Source organism: Arabidopsis thaliana, chromosome 2 (genome assembly GCF_000001735.4).
Source record: "Arabidopsis thaliana chromosome 2, partial sequence".
Classification (NCBI taxonomy): domain Eukaryota; kingdom Viridiplantae; phylum Streptophyta; class Magnoliopsida; order Brassicales; family Brassicaceae; genus Arabidopsis; species Arabidopsis thaliana.
In genome coordinates this window covers 8,320,231-8,343,127 of record NC_003071.7, presented here as the reverse complement: position 1 = coordinate 8,343,127, position 22,897 = coordinate 8,320,231, and the positions used below count along the sequence as shown (strand labels likewise).

Below are 22,897 nucleotides of genomic sequence, written 5' to 3'. Positions count from 1 at the left end.
TTCCCCACCACTGCTTCAGGACCAACTATGTTCTCATTCTCGTTTGCATAAGATCGGTTCTCTGCATCTTTACTTCCCTACCTTGTCTTTCTACACATCATATAAGGAAGATTCTGTTATGTTATAGCAATAGCTTCTGAATAAAATATAGGAACATGCAATATCTACATAACAAATTTAAAAACTCATAATAACTAATCTAATTAAACAACATAACATATAAACAAATAACATGTATTTTTCAAATTTCGTGTAATAAAAAATGGCAGTTAAATTAATTAAATAATGTGTATTATAAACAAACAATGTGTTGTTATTTTTTTTTCAAATTTCGCACGCAAACTTATTATCTTATTAAAACCAAAAAAAAAATAGTAATCTCGGGGGTAATTTTATGGTAATTAACTTAATTGAACTCTATAATTTGACTATCTTTTCAATTAACCCTTCAATCACAATATCATTTAGTATAAATGAAGATTAGTCAATTTTTATTTTGCAACAAATTAAAATCAGTCAATGCCAATTAAAAAGTTTCCTAAAAGAGAATCCACTCATACCGGTATAAATAGGGCCCTTAGACACCTATAATCTCAGAAAAAAACACAAGAATTCTCCATCTCAAGCAGTGCAAATGCCAAAAAATTTAGCCATGATGTAAAATTTTGGAATTGATAAGTCTTAAGGTTAGTTCTAGATTCAGCCATGATGTAAAAAATTCCCATACATATTTGAATGTATATTGTATATAGACTTGGTTTCTGTATAAAACTATTTGGAATGACAAAATCTTTCGCTATCTTCCGGGTTCTAACCAATTATATCATGATTTGCTTTATTTTGTTTTGTATATTTCCCACAATTTTAACGGAATTACCGGTCAAAGCCTTTAATAATGATATTGTTAATTTACTTTTTTTGTTGTTGTTGTCTTTATTTATCTAACTATGCATATAGTAAAGAATTATGACGTCCAAAGCCGCATGGGAACCTGAACACGACGAAGTATTTGTGGACTTATGCGTCGAGCAAAAGATGTTGGGGAATCAACCTGAAATGCAACATATATTGGAAGCTTTTCAAGAAATGGGTGTGCGGTTCACCATAGACCAGCTTATAAATCATTGGGATACAATGATCAAGCAGTGGAAGATTTGGTGTAGACTTGTTCAATGCAAAGATATCAAATGGGATTCCTTGACAAACACGTTTGGTGCCACTGATCAAGAATGGGCCAACTATTTAGAGGTACAAATTAACAACGTTTTTTGTGTGTTGATTTTGATTGTTTATGAAGGCTAATATGTAATAAAAAGAGCTTGATTGGAATTGTCATAGGTGAATCCTGAGGCTGGGCAGTATCGGTGTAATCCCCCCTTGTTCCTCGAGAAACTAGAGATTATCTTTGCAGGTATGAACTTAGATGGTGAAGGTACTTCTTCAGGTAGCAAAATGAAGCAAATATGTGAGCATCGTGATGAAGAAAATGTTACTGGATATGTACCTAGGCTAAGCGCGTCTGATATCGCGACTCGTCGTCATTATAAGTGGTCACCATCCTCACATGCGATTGTTGTGGACACGTGTTTCCAAGAGTCTTTAAAAGGAATCAGACCAATCAAACGTAACCATCTTTTTACAAAGGAAAGTTGGAAAATGATTCTTGAGAAAATCAATCGGATCACAGGACTAGGATACACACATAAGCAGCTCGAAAACCACTTCACACGTACCAGGACATCTTGGAAGCACTGGTGTGAAACTATTGCCTCTCCCATCATGAAGTGGGATGCCAATACTCGCAAGTTTGGTGCAACCGAAGAGGACTGGGATAAATACTTGATGGTAAAGAAAAACTTTATTTAGATTTCTTAGATATCAATTTGTAATTATATTATTATTTTTTTGTCGATTTATAGATAAATAAAAGAGCTCGAGTCTTCAAAAGGAGACATATTCCTCATGCTGATAAACTGGCAACCATCTTCAAAGGACGTATCGAACCTGGAAAAACCAAAACCCGCCGTTATCGCAAGAGAGTGATCGATCATCATTCAGAATCACCACAGCTACATGATCATCAACCAACTCCATCATCAGTAGTAGTCAACACAAACGAGCCAGTCAAAGGAAGTGACGATAGAGCGGAGGATGGCAATGTGGAGCCTACTTCACTGATTAGGTCAGACTCAGAGGATGTTGCTGAAACTGTAACTCCCGAGATGATGGAGAAGATTCCAGTGAATGCATCGGTCAAGAAGAAGGAGAAGTTTACCTTTGAGGAATGCGTGGAGTGTTTGGATGCCATAGAAGAGGTTGAGAAAGGCGGTGATCTATACATGTTTGCCTTGGATTTGTTTAAGACCAAAGACTACAGATATCTCTTCTTGATGTTGCAGAAATCAAGTTTGAGGATGGCTTGGCTGCTAAAGCTTCTATCAAACCCTTAAATTCATCTTTTCAAAAAAAAAAAAAGTTTATTTTTATTTTATGTTTTGTTATTTTTCGTTCATGTTTATGAGTATTGTGCAAAACTCTTTTCTTTCTTTCTTGATCTTAACTATTATGCCAAACTCTCTATTATGTGTATGTGTAATACTTAATATACTGGAGAGTAACCTAGAACTCAACAATGTGAGATATTAGGTTATTATGATTTGAGAGAGAATGTCTAGTTCTTGTTATAAAATTATTCGTTTTGTGCATCTATATCTCTCTGCTATATCTGACTGAGGCGAACATTTCTCGCTTCAAGTTCAATGTAAGTATTACAGATTCTGAGTTTTCTTGAGCAACAAGTAACCTTCAACTTCTAAATGAATTATGATTTAGGTAGTGATGAAATACAACAACCTTCATTTTATCTTCTTTTTGAACTTTTTTTGCCTAAAAAAGTAACGCCACGTCACCATGCTTGTGCCGCATTACTGCTTTAGTAATTTTGGGTTATTTCTCAATATACCCTTCATCTTTTTAAACGTCTTATTCATGGACCTAAATTTATTAATGTAGACTTTTATCCAATCCCTTTAGCTGGTCGTCCGTGCCGTGTAAATCACTTTGCAACATCGAATTCCGTTGATTATAAAATTTCTGATTAGATTATTGTTTCGAATTTGGTCTCAGTTCCTTTGACTTGCTATTTCGATAAATGGGTTTGTACGAAAATGTTGATTCTATGATGTTGTATCAGCAGCTCCATCAAATGCTGGACTAAAAGTCTAAATTTTCAAAAAGATCCAACTTTTTAAGGTAAATGATCCTTGTCCATTTTGATGCTTGTCTTGCAAGTCTTTATGTGATGTTTGAATTCCAATTCATGTGTCTCTTTGTTTATTAGAGTGCTACAATTTCAAATAGTCTCAAGAATTTTTCAGCTACTGCTATTGTTCCACCTGATTCATGTTGCCATGTTTGGGAGATTGATTTTTGTACTTTGTTTATTGTCACTTGAAGTTTCTTTATGTTATCCACAAACTCAAGTTTGAAACTTTCATTGTCAGCTAATCATGAGAACTAGTTCTTTGGCTTTAAACAATTAGCCCACTTGAAGATTTGTCAACTAACAAAAGACCACCCGAAGTCGTCCTTGTGTACGAACACAAGGACACTCTTAGCATATATCAACTTGCCCTTTTGACTTGAGATTTGTTTTTTAAGTATTTGATTACAAGAGATAGTGCTTCACCATCAGCCAACATGGCTATATTATATAATCTTTAGAGTCAAAAGTATTGGAGAAAGAAATAAGTTTTGCTTAAACATTGTAGAAGAGGCTGGTATTGAAATTTTTATGAGATCAAGAGCTTTTTTTTCAGTAATGGTGCATTACAACTTTCTCTCGCTGATTATATTTGCATGCTTCTTCGCTGTTTTTGTTCTTCTTGTTCGTGCTCAAGACCAATCAGGTAAACACAAAGTCTTGCAAATTTTCATAATATGGCTGTGTTTTTTAAGCTTTAATCTCTCGGTATGTGTGTGTGTGTGTTTTTATTTGCAGGTTTTGTCAGTATAGATTGTGGTATACCTGAGGATTCAAGCTATAATGATGAAACAACAGACATAAAGTATGTTTCAGATGCTGCGTTTGTTGAGTCTGGGACAATTCATAGCATAGATCCTGAGTTTCAAACAAGTTCTCTTGAGAAGCAGTTTCAAAACGTTAGGAGCTTCCCTGAAGGCAACAGAAACTGTTACGATGTGAAGCCTCCGCAGGGAAAAGGCTTCAAGTATTTGATAAGAACCCGTTTCATGTATGGTAACTACGATAATCTAGGGAAAGCACCGGACTTCGATCTTTATCTTGGGTTCAATATTTGGGATTCTGTTACAATAGATAACGCAACTACGATAGTTACCAAAGAGATCATCCACACTCTTCGCTCAGACCATGTTCATGTGTGTCTTGTTGATAAAAACAGAGGAACTCCGTTCCTGTCTGCGTTAGAAATCAGGCTCCTGAAGAGTAATACATACGAGACTCCTTATGATTCACTTATTCTGTTTAAAAGATGGGATCTTGGGGGACTCGGTGCTCTTCCCGTCAGGTGAAAGTGAAAACTACTTTTTATTTGATGATGAGTTCTTTTTTAGTATTTCTTCTTATAAAGTTGGTAATAATGTAGGTACAAAGATGATGTTTTTGACCGGATATGGATACCTCTAAGGTTTCCAAAGTATACCATCTTCAATGCATCGCTCACAATAGATTCGAATAACAACGAGGGATTCCAACCCGCTCGCTTTGTTATGAACACTGCAACTTCACCTGAGGATTTAAGCCAAGACATAATCTTTTCTTGGGAACCAAAGGATCCTACTTGGAAGTATTTTGTGTATATGCACTTTGCAGAAGTTGTGGAGCTGCCAAGTAATGAGACAAGAGAATTTAAGGTGTTATTAAACGAAAAGGAAATCAACATGAGCTCCTTTAGCCCGCGATACTTGTATACAGACACGCTTTTTGTTCAGAACCCCGTGAGCGGACCAAAACTCGAGTTTCGTCTTCAACAAACTCCTAGATCTACCCTTCCACCCATCATTAACGCCATTGAAACATATCGTGTCAACGAGTTTCTACAGTCACCTACTGATCAACAAGATGGTACACTTTCATTTCTAATACAATACTTAACCCTTTTCGTAATTTATTCAAATACTTATCCATTTATGGTATAAATTCTAGTTGATGCAATTATGAGAATCAAGTCCAAGTATGGAGTGAAGAAGAGCTGGCTTGGGGACCCTTGTGCTCCAGTAAAATACCCTTGGAAGGATATTAACTGCAGCTATGTCGATAATGAGTCTCCCAGAATTATTTCTGTGTAAGCTCCTCTTCAAATGCTTGTATATGTCTTTGATCTGTATGTCTTTTTCTCACAAGAGTTTGTTGATCTTCAGAAATTTATCCTCGAGTGGCTTGACTGGAGAGATTGATGCAGCGTTCTCAAACCTTACATTGTTACATATATTGTTCGTATTTTCGATTTGATATGGAATTCTTTTGTATACAAATTTGTGGAATTCTTAACTGATGCAACCAAAATTCCATTACAGAGACTTATCAAACAACAGTTTAACAGGAAAAATACCTGATTTCCTCGGTAATCTACATAATTTGACAGAGTTGTAAGTCTTACTAAATTGAAAATGTAGATTACATAGACATTGACTTCTCTATAACTTAGAATTTATATTGATATCAAATATATGTCTGCAGAAACTTGGAAGGAAACAAGTTATCGGGTGCTATTCCGGTTAAACTATTGGAGAGATCAAACAAAAAACTGATTTTGCTAAGGTTGGTTCATGATTAGTATTGGCTTTTAAACACAATTCAGATGTTTGCTTCATGTTAATAAGTTTTGGCCTATCTGGTTCATGGTTTCTTAATGTCTCTGCAAATTGATCTTAAGAATTGATGGGAATCCGGACCTCTGCGTGTCTGCTTCATGTCAAATTTCGGATGAGAAGACAAAAAAGAATGTATACATCATTCCATTAGTAGCATCTGTCGTGGGAGTGCTAGGTCTTGTACTAGCTATAGCTTTGTTTTTGTTGTACAAGAAGCGACACAGAAGAGGTAAAAACATCAAGAAACGATCCTACATTGCTTGTTCTTTGATTTCTAGGATTACTTGTAAGACAAATTCTCTTGAAATCTTTACAGGCGGCTCTGGTGGTGTCAGGGCTGGGCCATTGGATACAACTAAGCGATACTACAAATACTCGGAAGTTGTGAAAGTTACAAACAACTTTGAGAGAGTTCTTGGACAAGGAGGTTTTGGAAAAGTATATCATGGTGTCTTAAATGATGACCAAGTCGCTGTCAAGATTCTGTCTGAATCATCAGCTCAAGGTTACAAAGAGTTCAGAGCAGAGGTAAGTCTCTTATACATCAGTCTTTAATAACTGAATTATGGAGTAATCAATTATGCATTCACTTGTTATCATCAGGTTGAACTTCTCCTGAGAGTCCATCACAAGAACCTAACCGCTCTTATCGGATACTGCCACGAAGGCAAGAAGATGGCGCTTATCTATGAGTTTATGGCTAATGGAACCTTAGGAGATTACTTGTCAGGTCAGTCTCTCTGGTAGTTAGTTTTCATCATTGGTCTTTTGCTGCTGTTGCAAGAGGAAACTAAACTTACCTTCTGGTTTCTTTCAAAATCAAGGGGAAAAATCTTATGTCTTGAGCTGGGAAGAGAGGTTACAAATATCACTAGACGCGGCACAAGGTTGGTAACGAATACACAAAGAGGTAGGTGAAAAAATCAATGAAATAAAACTCTGTTGTTTGTTTGAATCTCAGGGCTTGAGTATCTTCACAATGGCTGCAAGCCTCCCATTGTACAAAGAGATGTGAAGCCGGCTAATATTCTAATCAACGAGAAGCTCCAGGCCAAGATTGCTGACTTTGGATTATCTAGAAGTGTCGCACTAGACGGTAATAACCAGGATACAACCGCTGTTGCTGGAACCATCGGTTATCTCGATCCCGAGTAAGTAAAAAGCTTCTTCCATTGTCATTTGGTATAAGCTGTTACAGTTTCTAAGGCATTGTTTTAAAAAATGAAGGTACCATTTGACGCAAAAATTAAGCGAGAAGAGTGATATTTACAGCTTCGGGGTGGTTCTTTTAGAGGTTGTCTCAGGCCAACCGGTGATTGCACGTTCAAGAACAACAGCAGAGAACATACACATAACTGACCGGGTCGACTTAATGCTGTCGACAGGAGATATCAGAGGCATTGTGGATCCAAAGCTAGGAGAGAGGTTTGATGCTGGTTCGGCATGGAAGATCACTGAAGTAGCAATGGCTTGTGCATCTTCTAGTTCTAAGAATAGACCGACGATGAGTCATGTAGTGGCTGAGCTAAAGGAGAGTGTAAGCAGAGCAAGAGCCGGTGGTGGTTCTGGCGCCAGTAGTGTCACGGATCCAGCTATGACGAATTTTGATTCGGGAATGTTTCCTCAAGCAAGGTAAATTAAATGATCTTTGAATTCATCCGATTATTTCATTTTCCCTAAACTTGGAAGTTGCGTGTAGTGTGGAGTGTGATGAAGAAGAAGAACAAAGTTGAGTTGTGTTTGCTTTGTAAAATAATCGAAGTGTATATTATGCTATCTTCCATTAAAAAAAAAAAAGTCTCAGCCTGATAACATAGACAACTCAAGCTAAATAACATTTAAAGTGGCATCACATCACATAAGCCAAACTTGAACCCCATTCTTAAGAAATAACGAGCTTCAATTTTCTTGAGAATTGTTCTGCCCCCAAAGCCAAGATAAGGTGAGATTATTTATCCTTTGTTTGTTCAAAGGGTCATAACAGCTCAACAAGTGATATGAAATTGGGACAGTAGTAACCACAACATGTAAAAACTCAATCTCCCTCACATTTGGTATGATAGCTAACAAGATGTGACATAAGCAGATATTTCAATCCCGAAACTCTGTACCATTTTCTAAGATCTGAGTCATACCAACTGACATTACCGGAATGAACACTAAACATTATATTTTCTATAACACACCAAGAAGGTGCATTTGTTTTCTATCCTTGTAATTTCTTCTTGAAGTTATATTTATAGTTATTATATGTTCTTGAATCCACTGATGTTGGTGACTCATTGAGATCATCGACAGGGAGGCAACTTCGTCTTGGATCTTTTCAGAGAAAGGGGTAACATTTCACACTTCAGAGCTTCTAGTATACGTGATCCTCTCCTTATAAATTAAAAATCAATCTTTGTGTCTTTGATTGCATTCTGAAAGCAAGAATAATGTCTCCAAATCCTTCCCTACGTTTATTTAGTATTTAAGCAGAACACATTTAGAAAGCTCAAAAAATTGCACATAAGGAATCCACTTAACAATCCCAACACACAAAATAACTTAGTCGACCAATGTTAAAGTATTCAAGCAGAACAACACACTTAAAACTACACAAAGTTTCACCAAAGCAATCCACGCAACAATCCTAAGCCACCAAATAACTTGGTCAACAAGCGATGGGGTTTACTATTCTAATCAACATATTCAAATGGATGACAACGAGCCAGCTTCCAAGGTTTGTCAGCTCTGAGTACAACCCAACATATCCGTCGAAACCATCATGCATGTCAGATTGTTCCATCGAATCTATGTCCTTCGAGCAATGCACAACTGTCTCCCGGGACGTGGTGGATTCACCATTCCCTAATGATCTATAGCTCTCAGTACGACCCACGATTTTGAAGACATCAAACTGCTCATCCCAGATTCTTCTGACTATAGCAACGCGATCGGCATCCTCACCAGTCCGAGCCTGGCATGAGTCTGTGTACCTAACGTAGAAAGTTGCATCACAGGCGCCAAGGTCTTGTGTAGTTTCCATAGCCACTCTCAAAATCTTAATTGGCCACACCATATTTGATACGGTGCCTATTAGTCGTGGCAACTGCAAGTTCCAAGTACAAACGAAACCAGTCATTTTTTTTAACCACTGATTTTTTCAGCGCCAAAAGAAAAAAAACATAAATATGTTGTTGATCGGTAATAAGCAAAGATCCAAACGGTCTTAAAATCAAGGATTTTACCACGTAAAATCGGTCTGTAGCATCTTGGAAAGGATTCTCTAGCGGCAACTCAGGTATGAGAGAAACCAACATGGTTCTTTTGGTTTCACCACCTCTAAAAGGTTCACCTATACAAAGAGTAAATCGAATATTGATAAGTTGTTGGTTTTGTACACTATAATTATGCAAAACTTTACCTAAAGGACAAGCAATAGTGCACGTCAAAAGGAAGCTGCCATAACTTCTTTCATTAACATGAGTATGAAAAGTTTGAAGGGAACCACTGGTCTCTCGAGGATCCTTGGCATCGAAAGTTATGCGGTACCGGGGGACGTGAAGTATGTAGATATGCTACTGACCTTCAAGTCTTTCCCCTAAAATTGAGTAATTTATTGATAAAAAAAAAAAAGAAAGAAATCGATTAAAGTAAATAGATGGCTAATTAATAAGAAAGAAAATAAGAAAATTAATATTTACCTTGACAAAATTGTAACGATGAAGCCCGACTTAGCATAGAGGAGGACTCTGACACGACGAGGATTGTGCAGATGATCTCTGGCGAAAACGAAAAAAAAAAAAAAAAAAAAAAAGATCTCTGGCGAAAACGAACGTAAGACCTCGGCGAATTACCATGTCCTAAGTAAGACACGTTAGTTATTAGCTCAAATATTAGGAAGCGATTTGACAAACGACAGTTAGGTACAGTAGATAGAAAGAATATTTATTACACTGCTTTTCCAAACCACGCGATTTATTTTAATATCTTCAAGTCTAAACAAACGCTTAACCACCTCCACCTTCTCTCGGGAAGCGAGTTTCTTAATTTTCTTCTTACTTTCCTTCTCCATCTTCTCTTCCGAACTTAGGGGCTGATTGTGCGGATGACTTTTGGCGAAAATGTACGGACAACCACGGAAGTTATTAGCTTAAATATTCGGAAGCGATTTAAAAAAAAAAAACAATTAGGTACGATATATACAAAACAGTTCTTCAGTATTTTCATATCCTCGGACCCGGGAATCTTACGCTCAACCTTATCCCTTTTCATCTTCTCTTCGGAAGCGAGTGGATCATGGGCGCGATTTAGGGTTTCTCCACTTCACGCAATTTATATACCTCACTTCTTGGATATTTAGAAATAAGAAATTACATAAATTGGTCATATATGTAATTTCAAGTCTTAATATCGTTTTTTAAAAAAATTTGAAATTACATTTACAAATCGAAAAGTGTTAAAAAAAACTTAAAGATACCAATTTGACCTAACTTTTTTTTTTTTTTGGACCTAACTTTTAAATTAGAGAATTGGAGACAATGAGAAATCGCTGTCGAACATACATTGTCGCAAAACTCCGCCGTCATTGTTCCCCGAATCCCTGACAGTGAACTTCATTGTTCAAGCGAGGTGAGTTTCCTATTTTTCTTCTTCTCCTTTCAATTAAAATTTCAGGGTTTATGATCTCTAGGGTTTAGGTTTTATTTTCTTAAACTAAACCCTAAATTCTTTTTCTTCTTCTTTTTCTTGTAATTTCCAGATGCACTGCGAACGCTAGAGGAGGTGCGATATCGAAGAGGAAGCGTTATACAGGATCATGGGACCAAAATATATCGTATAGATTCGGTTCTTGTTCTTCTATACCTTATGAGAGTAGAAGTTTTTCTCTTCAAGAGAAAAAAAAAAAAAAGAAAAAAAAAAAAGAAGAGTAGAAATTTCTCTGTGTTTTTTTTTACCAACAAGACACAAATGAAACTGGTCCAAAAGGAGTGTGTATAATCTCTGTGGAGACATAACTAATACGTTGATGAATTTCAAGAATACTTGGATTATATAGATTAACCCTGACTCCCTTAGATAGAGATCGAAATCGGGTGGTGATTTCTGAGACCATACAAGTTCTGATCAGATTACTACTAAGTAAATCTTAATTATTAGACTGTTTTTAATGGATTTTTCTGCTCTAATGATAACGTAATGAGATTTTTTTTTTTTTTTTGTATGTTTGGCTTGCAGACCCGGGTAATGAGAAGTTTGGTAAGAGCAAAAGGCACTAATCTCACGTAAGAAAACACTTTTTTCATCAACCATGTATATAATCATGTCGGTTTACATAAACCGTATCGTCTATTCAAGAATTTAGTTTTGTATAATTATAATATTTTTTTCAGACTACTTTTCAATTAAGCATCTTTTTCTTGGATTTTTTTTTCACAAAGGGAGAGCTTTAACTTTTTGCATTAACTTATATATTTTAAATTATACATGCATGCATACCGACTTATATAAATCATATGGTCAATATGAGACTTTTGATTTATATTATTTGTCAACTAAGCATCTTTTCAGATGAGGTTCATGCACCTTTGTTAGAATTATCGGACCAGAAGATCACATCAACGTTTACCAAATCAACAAAAAAATCCAATCCGTCCAAAAAATTTGGAAACTGTTTGAAAGATTCGAAATGTTGGAGCAAGGATACTCAGTTCCAATCTCTGAGCAGAATCTGATATGACTCATCTACTCATAAGACTTTGCGAGATAGACCGGTACAAAACCGTTTCCAAGGGTTCATAATATATGGATTAATGTGAGTTATTGTGGACGTTGTGGTTGTAGAAGCCGCGGTAGTCGTGGAAACACTAATTAGTTATCTCCTGTAAGCTATTTTTATTTTTTTTCCTCACTTCCTCTTCCTCGCAGCTATGTATAATTTTGGTTGGTTATCTCCAAAACTTTTTATGGTCAAACAATTTTGAGAAAGTAATTTGGAAAGAAAAAAGGTTTAAGAATATCTTTTTATCGTCAAGTCCTCCTCCAAATTACTTCCTTAAAACTGTTTGACCATAAAAAGTCATAGCAAGGTATTAGTTATTCTAATTTAAATTAAACGCCTTTTTATCAACAACAAAAAAAAGAAGAAGATTTGATATGTTGAAAAGTATTAGGGACGCTTATTAGGGCAGTATTCCTAGTTATTGCATTTTCTTTCGGTCATTCGACCTTAGGATCATACCTCAATCTGTATGACTGTATTCGCCATGTGAATTCCAATATTACATAGTGACCAAATTTGATATCCAACTAAAAGTCGATCTTTGATCTAAACGAAATGACAACTATTTGGTTAGTGATTGCAGGTTGGAAAGATTTACCTTCTAGACCTGTCTTACGAAGCTAGTATTCTAAAGTAATCTTCATAAACCGAATTCAGAAACAAAAAAAGAAAAGGAGTCCAAAATTGTATGATCATACATTAATATCAGAATAGTCTCTTTTGTTAAATAAATATCTGAAGAATATATATCTCTTTGATTATTTTGTGGATGGCAATGAAACTAAGAATATATATTCATTGACTTAGAAGTCGACAAAAAAAAATAAAAAAATTATTGACTTAATTACTAGTTGACCAATATATATATTATTAAAAGAACATATTGTATCGTTGAAAGCGGATCATCGGGTTTTAAAAGAAAAACACATCGTTGAAACTTGAAAGTGATGACTAATAAAAAGATCTAAACGTGTCCGGTCACCTACCAATGTGGTTTTGCAAATTATTGTCAAGTACCTTGACTATATTAAATAAAAAAATTCACCGTAACACATTGATATTCAACTGATTCCTAAAAAAATATACAAACTATTGGGAGTTGTGAGATTTTTTATATCAGTGTTGGTCTCTTTACATTTGTGATGTGGTGTTATAGCATATATAGTAATAAACTCAAAAGGAAATTAGATGTGTTTTGACCATTTATTAAAATGAACCTTTTCTTGTCAAACATTTGAAAAATACTAGTTTTTTTTTTTGGCAACGTTGTAAATAATAGTTAAAAATAGATTTTAAGTCTCGTTTTTTTATGCATATAGTTTCATTCGCTTTATTAGACTCAAATATACTTTTAATTAAATTTTGCAGAGAATTAAAGGTAATCATTTGCCAAGGAAAAACCATGCAAATATGCAATAAGTAGAAATAATGTTAATGAGAGTAAGCGTTGACATATATTACGTCCTGGTCCGAACATTCTTAAAGTTGCGTAACACTAATAACCTTAGAAGATGGTTGGTTGACTATCAACATCTTATTGACCAAATGTTTTTTTTTTTTTAATTATAAAACAGTTGCTCATTGCTCTAGCCCAGAGAAAGCAGCTCAATTAAGTAAATGGCGATGTTAAAATCTCTTTCATCGATTTTATTCACAAGCTTTGCTCTTCTGTTCTTTCTTGTTCATGCTCAAGATCAATCTGGTAATTTAAAACAGTCTTGGCTTTGTTTAATATTCAGATGCTAAAATACGTTTTTACATCAAGTGCATCGTTTAGTTAAGAATTTGCATACAATTTTCCCAGAAAACTACTCTCCCTTAGTATTTATCTTGAAGCAAACCAAGCTTCCATACATCAATCGTATCTTCTTTTCTCTCATTCTCTGAGTGTTACAGGTTTCATAAGTATAGATTGCGGGATACCGGATGATTCTAGCTACAACGATGAGACTACAGGTATAAAGTATGTTTCGGATTCGGCGTTTGTTGATTCAGGAACAACAAAGAGAATTGCAGCTCAGTTTCAATCAAGTGGTTTTGATAGACACTTGTTGAACGTGAGAAGTTTCCCTCAAAGCAAGAGAAGCTGTTACGATGTTCCGACGCCGAGAGGCAAAGGTTTTAAGTATCTAATCAGAACTCGTTTCATGTACGGGAACTATGATGATCTTGGAAGAGTACCCGAGTTCGATCTCTATCTAGGAGTAAACTTTTGGGACTCTGTTAAACTCGACGATGCAACAACTATACTCAACAAAGAGATAATCACCATTCCACTTTTAGACAATGTTCAAGTGTGTGTTGTTGATAAGAACGCAGGAACTCCATTTTTGTCTGTCTTGGAGATACGGCTCTTGTTGAACACTACTTATGAGACTCCTTACGATGCACTTACCCTCCTTCGGAGATTAGATTACAGCAAAACGGGAAAACTTCCATCGAGGTGAGCCTTAACAAGAAACTTTGATTATTTTACAAGGAAACTTTTTTGTTTTTGCAGTTTCTCATACACATTTGTGTAGGTACAAAGATGACATATATGACCGTATATGGACACCGCGTATAGTGAGTTCAGAATACAAGATATTAAATACATCTCTCACTGTCGATCAATTTCTTAACAATGGCTACCAACCGGCTTCTACTGTCATGAGCACTGCAGAAACAGCGCGAAACGAGAGCCTCTACCTAACGCTTAGTTTCAGACCGCCCGACCCTAACGCAAAGTTTTATGTATACATGCACTTTGCTGAAATTGAAGTACTGAAAAGCAACCAGACGAGAGAATTCAGCATCTGGCTAAATGAGGATGTAATCTCTCCTTCGTTTAAGCTTCGGTACTTGCTTACCGACACATTCGTTACACCGGATCCCGTGAGCGGAATTACCATTAACTTCTCTCTTCTTCAACCACCTGGTGAATTTGTACTTCCACCGATCATTAACGCCCTTGAGGTCTATCAAGTCAATGAGTTCCTTCAGATCCCAACTCATCCACAGGATGGTAATTAAGGCTTTTTTTATATGGTACAAACTTCCTCCGAAGTTTTTTTCGGTTATGTCTGATTTCGTTTATATGCTCTTATAGTTGATGCCATGAGGAAGATTAAAGCCACGTATAGAGTGAAGAAGAACTGGCAAGGAGATCCTTGTGTTCCCGTAGATTATTCTTGGGAAGGTATTGACTGTATCCAAAGTGATAACACTACTAATCCTAGAGTCGTTTCACTGTAAGTTAGTGTTTAAATTTATAGATATCTGTTCTGTTTTACTCTGCTTTGTTCTGTTGTGCTCTGTTTTGCTCTGTTTTTGTTTTGTCCTAAACATCTCTATTTGGCAGAAATATATCTTTTAGTGAATTAAGAGGCCAGATAGATCCAGCCTTCTCCAACCTTACATCTATAAGAAAATTGTCGGTATTTTTTTTCATGTAATAATCACTGACACTCTGTGATACACAGAGTTCCTTACTAACACAATCATTTTTCATTACAGAGATTTATCCGGTAATACTTTAACAGGAGAAATACCTGCTTTCCTCGCTAACTTACCAAACTTGACCGAATTGTGAGTCATATCAACTAGAGCAAATATTTCACTTGATCAGTGAAGCAAAAGATATCTTTGAATTTACGAGTTGATGTGGATTCGTATATGCAGAAACGTTGAAGGAAACAAGTTAACGGGCATAGTTCCACAAAGATTGCATGAAAGATCAAAGAATGGATCTCTTTCCTTAAGGTTTGCGACTCGTAAAAGCTACCTTTTATTAATTTTAGTTTAGTTCTTCCTCTTTGAATGTGATTTAGAACCGATAATTCCGCAATGCGCTTTGACAAGATTCATTCCTAACATGTCTACATTGTAACTTTATAGATTTGGTAGAAATCCGGACCTTTGTCTCTCTGATTCCTGTTCAAACACAAAGAAGAAGAACAAGAATGGATACATCATTCCATTAGTAGTCGTAGGAATCATCGTCGTTCTTTTGACGGCTTTAGCTTTGTTCCGGCGTTTCAAGAAAAAACAACAAAGAGGTATGATACTAAAAACAAATTTCTGCCAATAAAGAAAGTAACTAAACGAGGTTCTTATAGGTACACTTGGTGAGAGGAATGGGCCGTTGAAAACTGCAAAGCGATACTTTAAGTACTCAGAAGTTGTGAATATCACAAATAACTTTGAGAGAGTTATTGGCAAAGGAGGTTTTGGTAAAGTATACCATGGTGTCATAAATGGAGAACAAGTTGCTGTCAAGGTACTCTCTGAAGAATCAGCTCAAGGCTACAAAGAGTTTCGAGCAGAGGTTTTTTTTGCGTACCTTTCAAGGACTTAATCTTAATTTATCTCAAACTTTTTCACCTAACTAATCTAGTTGAGAATCGCAGGTTGACCTTCTCATGAGAGTTCATCACACGAACCTGACTTCTCTTGTTGGATATTGCAACGAAATAAACCACATGGTGCTTATCTATGAGTATATGGCTAATGAGAACTTAGGAGACTATTTGGCAGGTTAATTAATGATTCTTCTTTTGTTCACTAATCTTATGTTCATAATGTACTGAGAAAGGAACTTTGGTTTTGTTTCATTTTGTGAAGGTAAAAGGTCATTTATCTTGAGCTGGGAAGAGAGGTTGAAGATATCATTAGATGCAGCGCAAGGTTCGGGAAGTCCCATCTTGAAATTACATTTAACTAAATCTAACATGCGAAAATCAATCAATGAAGTGTGTGTTTTCTTGTCTATAAAACAAATTCAGGACTAGAGTATCTTCACAATGGTTGTAAGCCTCCTATAGTTCACAGAGATGTGAAGCCAACAAACATCTTACTAAACGAGAAGCTCCAAGCGAAGATGGCGGACTTCGGGTTATCTAGAAGCTTCTCTGTTGAAGGAAGCGGTCAGATTTCAACAGTTGTCGCTGGATCCATCGGTTACCTTGACCCCGAGTAAGTAATAAAAACCTTCTTAATTACTATTTCTCCAAACTAAAGAATACAAATGTTTCATCTAGGGTGACACATATTATTGAAACTACAGGTACTATTCGACTCGCCAAATGAACGAAAAGAGTGATGTTTATAGTCTTGGGGTTGTTCTTCTTGAAGTGATTACAGGCCAACCTGCTATTGCAAGCTCAAAAACAGAGAAGGTGCATATAAGTGATCATGTCAGGTCAATATTAGCCAACGGAGACATTAGAGGAATCGTGGATCAGCGTCTAAGAGAGAGATATGACGTTGGCTCGGCTTGGAAAATGTCAGAGATCGCTCTTGCTTGTACCGAGCACACTTCTGCGCAGAGGCCAACGATGAGTCAGGTCGTTATGGAGCTGAAACAGATTGTTTATGGCATAGTGACTGATCAGGAAAACTACGATGACTCGACGAAAATGCTTACAGTGAATCTAGACACCGAGATGGTTCCTCGAGCAAGGTAGTGAATTTCTTCAGAGTAGAAAAAGAAGAATAAATTTGTATTCAATTTGCTTTTGTGTCTCAATAAATACATTAATCTTACTTGCAAATGGTTGCTGAATAATATGTATGCCAAGACATTATTTATATGCACTTAGGTCAAGTGTCAAAGGGAAGAATTGTCATTATAAATGAAATTGTCAAGTTACCCGAGCATCACCATAAACTCTGGCAAGTGGAAGAAGCCCCCAAGCTAATTATATTAAGTCAATTATAAAACATAGTAAACAAGGTGTATAAAGTCACCCAAAGATCATATAACTCCCATGGTTTTCAACTGTATGTACAAACTGCTTGAGTTTCGATCGTCATCTGTTTTTTCCAATCCTGTCCTGTACATCCAAGGTATTTGTCAGGAACACATTTCATTGCTACTTCAAATCTATAATCAACTTGTAAAAAAATTTCTTTACATTGTCATTACCTGCTCTCTCGTGCTGGAAAAGGTATCGAATCACTCTTCACCATCTTCAGGTTTAAAAGAGTAAATAGGATCTGGATAATGTGCTAGCTTCACTTCCAACATCTCATTCCCCGGGATTTTCAACTCCACGCTAGCTTCTTCCTCTTGTGTAGATGAGGAACCATCTTAACATTTTCATAGACATACACAAACATATCACCACAGATATCAGCAAATAACCCTAACAACGACTCAACCATATCTTTCGAAAACGAGACACAAACATCAAAACAAATCAGCTCTAGTATTGCTCTAAATGTTCATGTAGATAATAATGTTCAAATATTCTCTTCCCTAAGTAACCCAACAAAATCTCAACTTTGTCTCATGAATTGGGTTTAACATTGAGGAAAATCTCAAAAGGAATCTTTTTTAACAAGCAGAACCAAAAAACAAGTAAGACCCATCAGAGCAATTACCTGGAGGAGGAATGAAGAAAGAGGAACAAGGCCAACCATAAGGAGACGAAAGCGAAAGAGACTCTTCCTCCGTCAACGGATTAGTCACCTTATCGACCAAATTGGCGATCTTTGTAGCCGTAATCTGATGAGGAGGTACCCAAAAGGAAGAGCCAGGTGCAAAAGGAAGCCAATCTGGAGTCGAATTATGAACGATGATCCTTCGTACGAATTCGTTTAGCTTTTTGAGAATTGCTGCTTCCGCTTCGTTTTTAGAATCGATTTCAAGCTCGATGACTTGTGGGATGGATGAAAAGCGGCGGCTGAAACAGACGACGTTTGGTGGTGTCGTAATCGCCGGCTCGTTGAAACGACGGAGGAGGAATCTTCCGTTGGGAATTAGGGTTTTTGAGAGCAATCGAGACATTTTTAGGAGAGAGAGTCAAGAAAGAGAAAGTTTGAGATTTTTTTTACATTTATAAACGATGACAGAGTTCGTGAAACTGAAACGGGTACAAATTGGGATCCGAATCCCTGAGATCCGATCCAATTATAGAAAATTAATAGAAAAACAAATAACCTTTTTTTCTTGGTCAATTTTTTTTTTTCTTTGGTCAATTTTTTTTCTTTTTTGATGGTAAATTTATTTCTTTTTTGATGGTAAATTTATTGATAAGAAAAAAGTATATTTGAAAAATTGAAATAACTTAAAACATGAAATTAGCATCATATCCGCAAGACTAACCATTTGACAGGATAAGACAAAGTTTTGGTGAATCTTGTACATGTTAGAACTCATTCAGTTGTGGATTTTCTAAATAAAACAGCAAGTCCAATTTCTAAATTTTAAAATTAACTTCAATCAATTATTAATGTTTGAGCAAACCCAAATATATATATATATAAAAAAGGAAAAAAAATCTAACAAAAGACGAGTGGATTGGGCTTGAAATGGGCACCGATTGATCTAATCCGGTGGCCCTAAAGTATAAGTGATGAATAGTATTCTTGGTAGATGCAAATTGCAGGATTCGCTGACCCAATAATATTTGCTGTCTTATTTTCCAAATGTATATGGAACTATGCTCATGTCATGTGTGTACGTAAATGCACGTGAATATGGAGATTGTGAGTCCACATGTCATAAAGTGTCGTTTATATTATGCACGTGAATTTGGAGTTTATAGTTGCAAGTCATATCATATGCTATGACAGAGATATGGATATGGTTAAGCTAAAATGCCCCACCGTTACCATTACTAAGTGGGGTTGATCTAGAGGTGAATCCTAATTCCATTTGAAAGGAAAGTTGAAACTAAAATTTTATTTTAATTCTTCGGTTGAAAAAAAATAAAATGTTTATAAAGGAGAGTTATTTACCCGAAGACGACGTATAGACATTGGCTCCGAACTTTACGATATGTGCTTAAATGCCCACTTATATGAAGCCATGAAGGCAACCGTTCTAAAGCTCTAAGATATAAATCAATAATCGAAACATATATGATTATTGACCTAATTTTGTGTGTATAAGACAAATATTAAGTGTCGGAAAATCGCTCAGCCGTCGGTAGGGTCGTCGCCGTTTAGACCTAATTTTGCAAACCAAAGTCTTTTGTGGAATTGGGTATTTGTCTTTTTATTTTTATTTTCGTTTTCTTAGAAAACTCATCATTGTAGGGTTTATATCCGTTTTATGTGTAATTATGTATCATGTAAACTCAGAAAATTCTAATTACAAAAATATGAAAAATCTTTTGCAAAAAGGAAACAAATATGGTATTATTACTTTGTTTGAATTGAATATTTTTTGTAAAATTACAGAGAGAAAAAAATCATATAGGAAAATCCCCGAGTGGTCTAATTAGCGGTTGATTGTCTCAACACCAGTGACACCTATATAAAAGCAACAAGTCTTTAAAGTTGAGAGGATCGGACTATTATATATAAAACATAAAGGCATAGATATTTACACTTACAGATTTATGGTATGGCCCTTATTGATACATTGGATTGAGTTATTATAGAAAACGTGCAAATTTTGTATTTTCCTAAGAGGTATAGAGGAACTTTTCAAAAGTGAAAACACGTTACTTAGAAATCACATTTGAGAATTATGCATCCTCTTTCCGATTTCTTCAAGCTCAAGGGAAAATGCCTTTTTCACATGATTTCATCTTAGTATTTTTCGAATATGCAAGTTGTGAGACTTTTATGTACATATTTTTATCTCTACATATGGAGAACTTCTGATAATATATATATGAGATGTGTTGTGGTTTATAATATGTTCTACGATATTGTATTCAATTTCTCCATATGTATTCATAAAAATATCGTAGATTTTTCTTTTATGTAAGCCTCATATTATAGTTTTATGTATTAGATAAATACCATAATTTTTTTGATATAGTAACTTCTCATAATTTCATGAGATTATTTACGGTTTTTAATTAAAAGTACATGTATTGTTCATAGTTGCACTTATATTACATGAAATTTGTGGGAAAAATAAAAGCTGACATTTTGAGATTATTTCCTAACTACACTACTTAATTAATAATATGAAATCGATGTAAACTAAAGAGTCACGAAAAGTAAATTGAGACAATTTGGCCCATAGCAGAATTGTCTTTTTCTAACCGAAAGGTATTCAAAGTCCCCTTCACTGAGATCAACTAGAGTTCCCATATTCTAAAGGGGGACAAAAAAAACGTAAATGGGAAGATTACATTCCAAAAACCATTTATCCAAAGATCGAAGGATGCATTTAATCAAAACCAATTCATGCATGTGGTTGTGTTGAAGAATTTGTCAAAATTAGTTGAAAGACCCTAGTTCGAATCTTACAATGCAATTTTATTTAATCATTATGAAATTGGTTACTGCAGTAAAAAAATTAAATGATTAGAACAAGGTTTTCTTTTAGAGGTTTCGGATACTCTCTTCTGAGCTTATCTTAGGATTTGTTTCATAAATAGACTTATTATATAAGCAATGCAGAGTTCTATTTGTTCAAGAATCATGTTCTACAATCATACTGAAAACTCTAAACCCACAATCAAGAAAAACTATAAAATTTTGTAATCATTATGTGAATTTTGTATTGGCTAAAATAAAAAAATCTACTAATCTCTCACTTTTTTTTTTTAGTGATATCTCTTACTTAGATCCACATAACAATTCGTAACGTTTACTAATGCTGTAATTTTGTAGGTTTAACAATTAGCTACCTTTCAATTCTTTGATAAAATAAATGATATATTACTCCAAAAATCATATATTTTATGACTTTTATGAAAACATATATAATTCTACTATCTCTGTAAGAAAAATTATATTATTTTGATCTGTTCAATAAGTTTAACCATTAGCATAAAAATCTTACTATACGCATGTGTTCATGATAAGAAATTATCCTGGCTAAGCTACCATCATTAATTTGGTGGGAAAATGATCTCTTCACTCCAAAACATCATAATTCACACAAACGACAAGAATACCCTACTATTTTACAGATCCAATAGAATAGTTTGTATTCAGTTTAAAAGTCCCCCAGTTATATAAAGAACCCATCATTTTATATATTATACAATATTTCTCATTTCAATACAAGAACGATAAAAGAGAGATTGTGGCATCGCTATCATACCGCAACGGTCTCATGCATGGTGTGGCTACGTCGACAATAATGAAGTAAACTATATTTATTTTTAGCAAACCAAACGAAGTTTAATAATTAAACAAAGAAAAAGAAACTATATAATAAGAAATGAATATACGAATTTGCTTTGTTGGTGTTAGAGGAAGAATAAGTTATTAGTATTTCAACAAAGAAAAAAAAATGACTGGACACATGATGTGTTTGGACTAAACGACATTTTTGGGGGAACAATATTCACATGTGCTTTCAGATGTAAACTTTAAACTGCCATATACCTCCAATTTGTAATTTATACATTCATCTTTCTTACTATGAATTCATTATAACACATTCAATACAATCGTTATGGATATATATATACATATATAACAGTGATCTGATCATATTAAATATTTATTGTCTCAATCAAAGTAACAACAACTTTGCACAATCACTTTATTGGGAGTGCTCTCCAATTATTTGTAGAAAAATAAAATAATATGCGACTATTTTAAGACTCATAAACGACTACAGCATAAATGGATGGAGAAACGTCGTTTAATAACGACGAAAAACATAGTCGGCAAACATTCTCATATCAGCAACTACTATCGGACTCTTTTGCAATGGTAAAATTTTGGTCGCAAATAGAGACTAGTGCCTTTTTTAGTTAGAAAGAAGAGTCGCAAATTAGGGACTTATTTGCAACAACATTTTTCGATCATGGTTAAGTGGTATTGTAATCGCAAATTATTGATACAAAATTTGGTGGAAACATTGAAAATGCGAAAAGTTAGGTGTACTGAACTTTTGCGACTCCTTAAAAAATGGTCACAAAAACATCACAAAATTTCTCCTATATATATCAACGTACGTTTCTTCAGTTAATTTTGCCTCCAACTACAATGCTAAAAGAAAAATTAAAGAGATAGGAAGAAAACAAAAAAAAAAAAGAATAGAAAAGTGTTAAAAAAAGAAGAAGATGTGGAATAATCCGTTAGAAGAATGGATGTACAATAAAATCGATCCATACACTAATCATGTATCATGTCTCATCGAATTATTTGGCAGGTTTGGGACATTTCATCGATTTTGCAAATAGCCATGCACAAAACAGAAGAGGGTCACATATTCACATATTCGTCAATGTTTTGTGACAAAAAAAGGGTCACAAATTAGAGTCCCGAAACTGCAGGTTTTCTTCTAGAATTGATCCTCAAAATGAAGTAAGAAACTACTTCATATGATTTCTCGGTTACATTTGTATTTACCAATCTCTTTAAATATCACTTTGT

At 35.0% G+C, this 22,897-nt stretch overlaps 4 protein-coding genes, 1 long non-coding RNA gene and 1 pseudogene across 8 annotated transcripts; 4 read left to right on the top strand and 2 right to left on the bottom strand.

Moving 5' to 3' along the window:
* Window positions 1–966: 966 nt before the first annotated feature.
* AT2G19220 (Myb/SANT-like DNA-binding domain protein) lies at window positions 967–2,450 on the top strand (the record flags this gene model as incomplete). Its single annotated transcript, NM_127479.1, has 3 exons — window positions 967–1,248; window positions 1,339–1,845; window positions 1,920–2,450. 3 exons carry the CDS (start codon window positions 967–969, stop codon window positions 2,448–2,450), a joined length of 1,320 nt encoding a protein of 439 aa, NP_179512.1.
* Window positions 2,451–3,820: 1,370 nt separating this feature from the next.
* On the top strand, window positions 3,821–7,489 carry AT2G19210 (Leucine-rich repeat transmembrane protein kinase protein; the record flags this gene model as incomplete). The annotated part of the gene is made up of 13 exons (NM_127478.1): window positions 3,821–3,908; window positions 4,001–4,547; window positions 4,626–5,104; window positions 5,186–5,324; window positions 5,401–5,472; window positions 5,557–5,628; window positions 5,720–5,800; window positions 5,916–6,082; window positions 6,170–6,381; window positions 6,457–6,583; window positions 6,678–6,740; window positions 6,815–7,004; window positions 7,081–7,489. The coding sequence occupies 13 exons, from the start codon at window positions 3,821–3,823 to the stop codon at window positions 7,487–7,489; spliced, it is 2,646 nt and encodes an 881-aa protein (NP_179511.1).
* Window positions 7,490–8,363: 874 nt separating this feature from the next.
* On the bottom strand, window positions 8,364–9,928 carry AT2G19200 (annotated as a pseudogene). 2 transcript variants are annotated; one of them is made up of 4 exons: window positions 9,540–9,928; window positions 9,260–9,436; window positions 9,084–9,190; window positions 8,364–8,944 (listed from the first exon to the last, which is right to left on the bottom strand). The 2 variants fall into 2 exon arrangements; another variant differs by having other exon boundaries at window positions 9,084–9,436.
* A 1,591-nt stretch (window positions 9,929–11,519) lies between these two features.
* Window positions 11,520–11,943, top strand: AT2G07165. The gene has a single exon (NR_140193.1). It is a non-coding gene; the product is annotated as an other RNA (long non-coding RNA).
* A 1,240-nt stretch (window positions 11,944–13,183) lies between these two features.
* On the top strand, window positions 13,184–17,079 carry FRK1 (FLG22-induced receptor-like kinase 1). The gene is made up of 13 exons (NM_127476.2): window positions 13,184–13,319; window positions 13,514–14,060; window positions 14,140–14,621; window positions 14,706–14,847; window positions 14,958–15,029; window positions 15,113–15,184; window positions 15,278–15,358; window positions 15,494–15,654; window positions 15,715–15,923; window positions 16,006–16,132; window positions 16,220–16,282; window positions 16,381–16,570; window positions 16,662–17,079. Exons 1-13 carry the CDS (start codon window positions 13,235–13,237, stop codon window positions 17,059–17,061), a joined length of 2,631 nt encoding a protein of 876 aa, NP_179509.1. The 5' UTR covers window positions 13,184–13,234; the 3' UTR covers window positions 17,062–17,079.
* On the bottom strand, window positions 16,905–18,475 carry AT2G19180 (uncharacterized protein). Of its 2 annotated transcripts, NM_001335626.1 has the most exons (4): window positions 17,981–18,475; window positions 17,523–17,686; window positions 17,022–17,430; window positions 16,905–16,915 (listed from the first exon to the last, which is right to left on the bottom strand). In NM_001335626.1, the coding sequence occupies exons 1-2, from the start codon at window positions 18,384–18,386 to the stop codon at window positions 17,553–17,555; spliced, it is 540 nt and encodes a 179-aa protein (NP_001325144.1). In that variant the 5' UTR covers window positions 18,387–18,475; the 3' UTR covers window positions 16,905–16,915; window positions 17,022–17,430; window positions 17,523–17,552. The 2 variants fall into 2 exon arrangements, with proteins under 2 accessions (NP_001325144.1, NP_565448.1); NM_127475.4 differs by lacking the exon at window positions 16,905–16,915 and having other exon boundaries at window positions 17,137–17,430; window positions 17,981–18,446.
* Between the last annotated feature and the right edge of the window lie 4,422 nt (window positions 18,476–22,897).

Bases quoted from the DNA above. Each gene is read 5' to 3' on its own strand.
- AT2G19180 (NM_001335626.1), bottom strand. From the start codon at position 18,386: ATGTCTCGATTGCTCTCAAAAACCCTAATTCCCAACGGAAGATTCCTC. The intron at 17,687-17,980 runs GTAATTGCTCTG...GAAAATGTTAAG, and splicing joins TTTCTTCATTCCTCCTCCAG to ATGGTTCCTCATCTACACAA.
- FRK1 (NM_127476.2), top strand. From the start codon at position 13,235: ATGGCGATGTTAAAATCTCTTTCATCGATTTTATTCACAAGCTTTGCT. The intron at 16,133-16,219 runs GTTAATTAATGA...CATTTTGTGAAG, and splicing joins CTTAGGAGACTATTTGGCAG to GTAAAAGGTCATTTATCTTG. The intron at 16,571-16,661 runs GTAAGTAATAAA...TTGAAACTACAG, and splicing joins ATCGGTTACCTTGACCCCGA to GTACTATTCGACTCGCCAAA.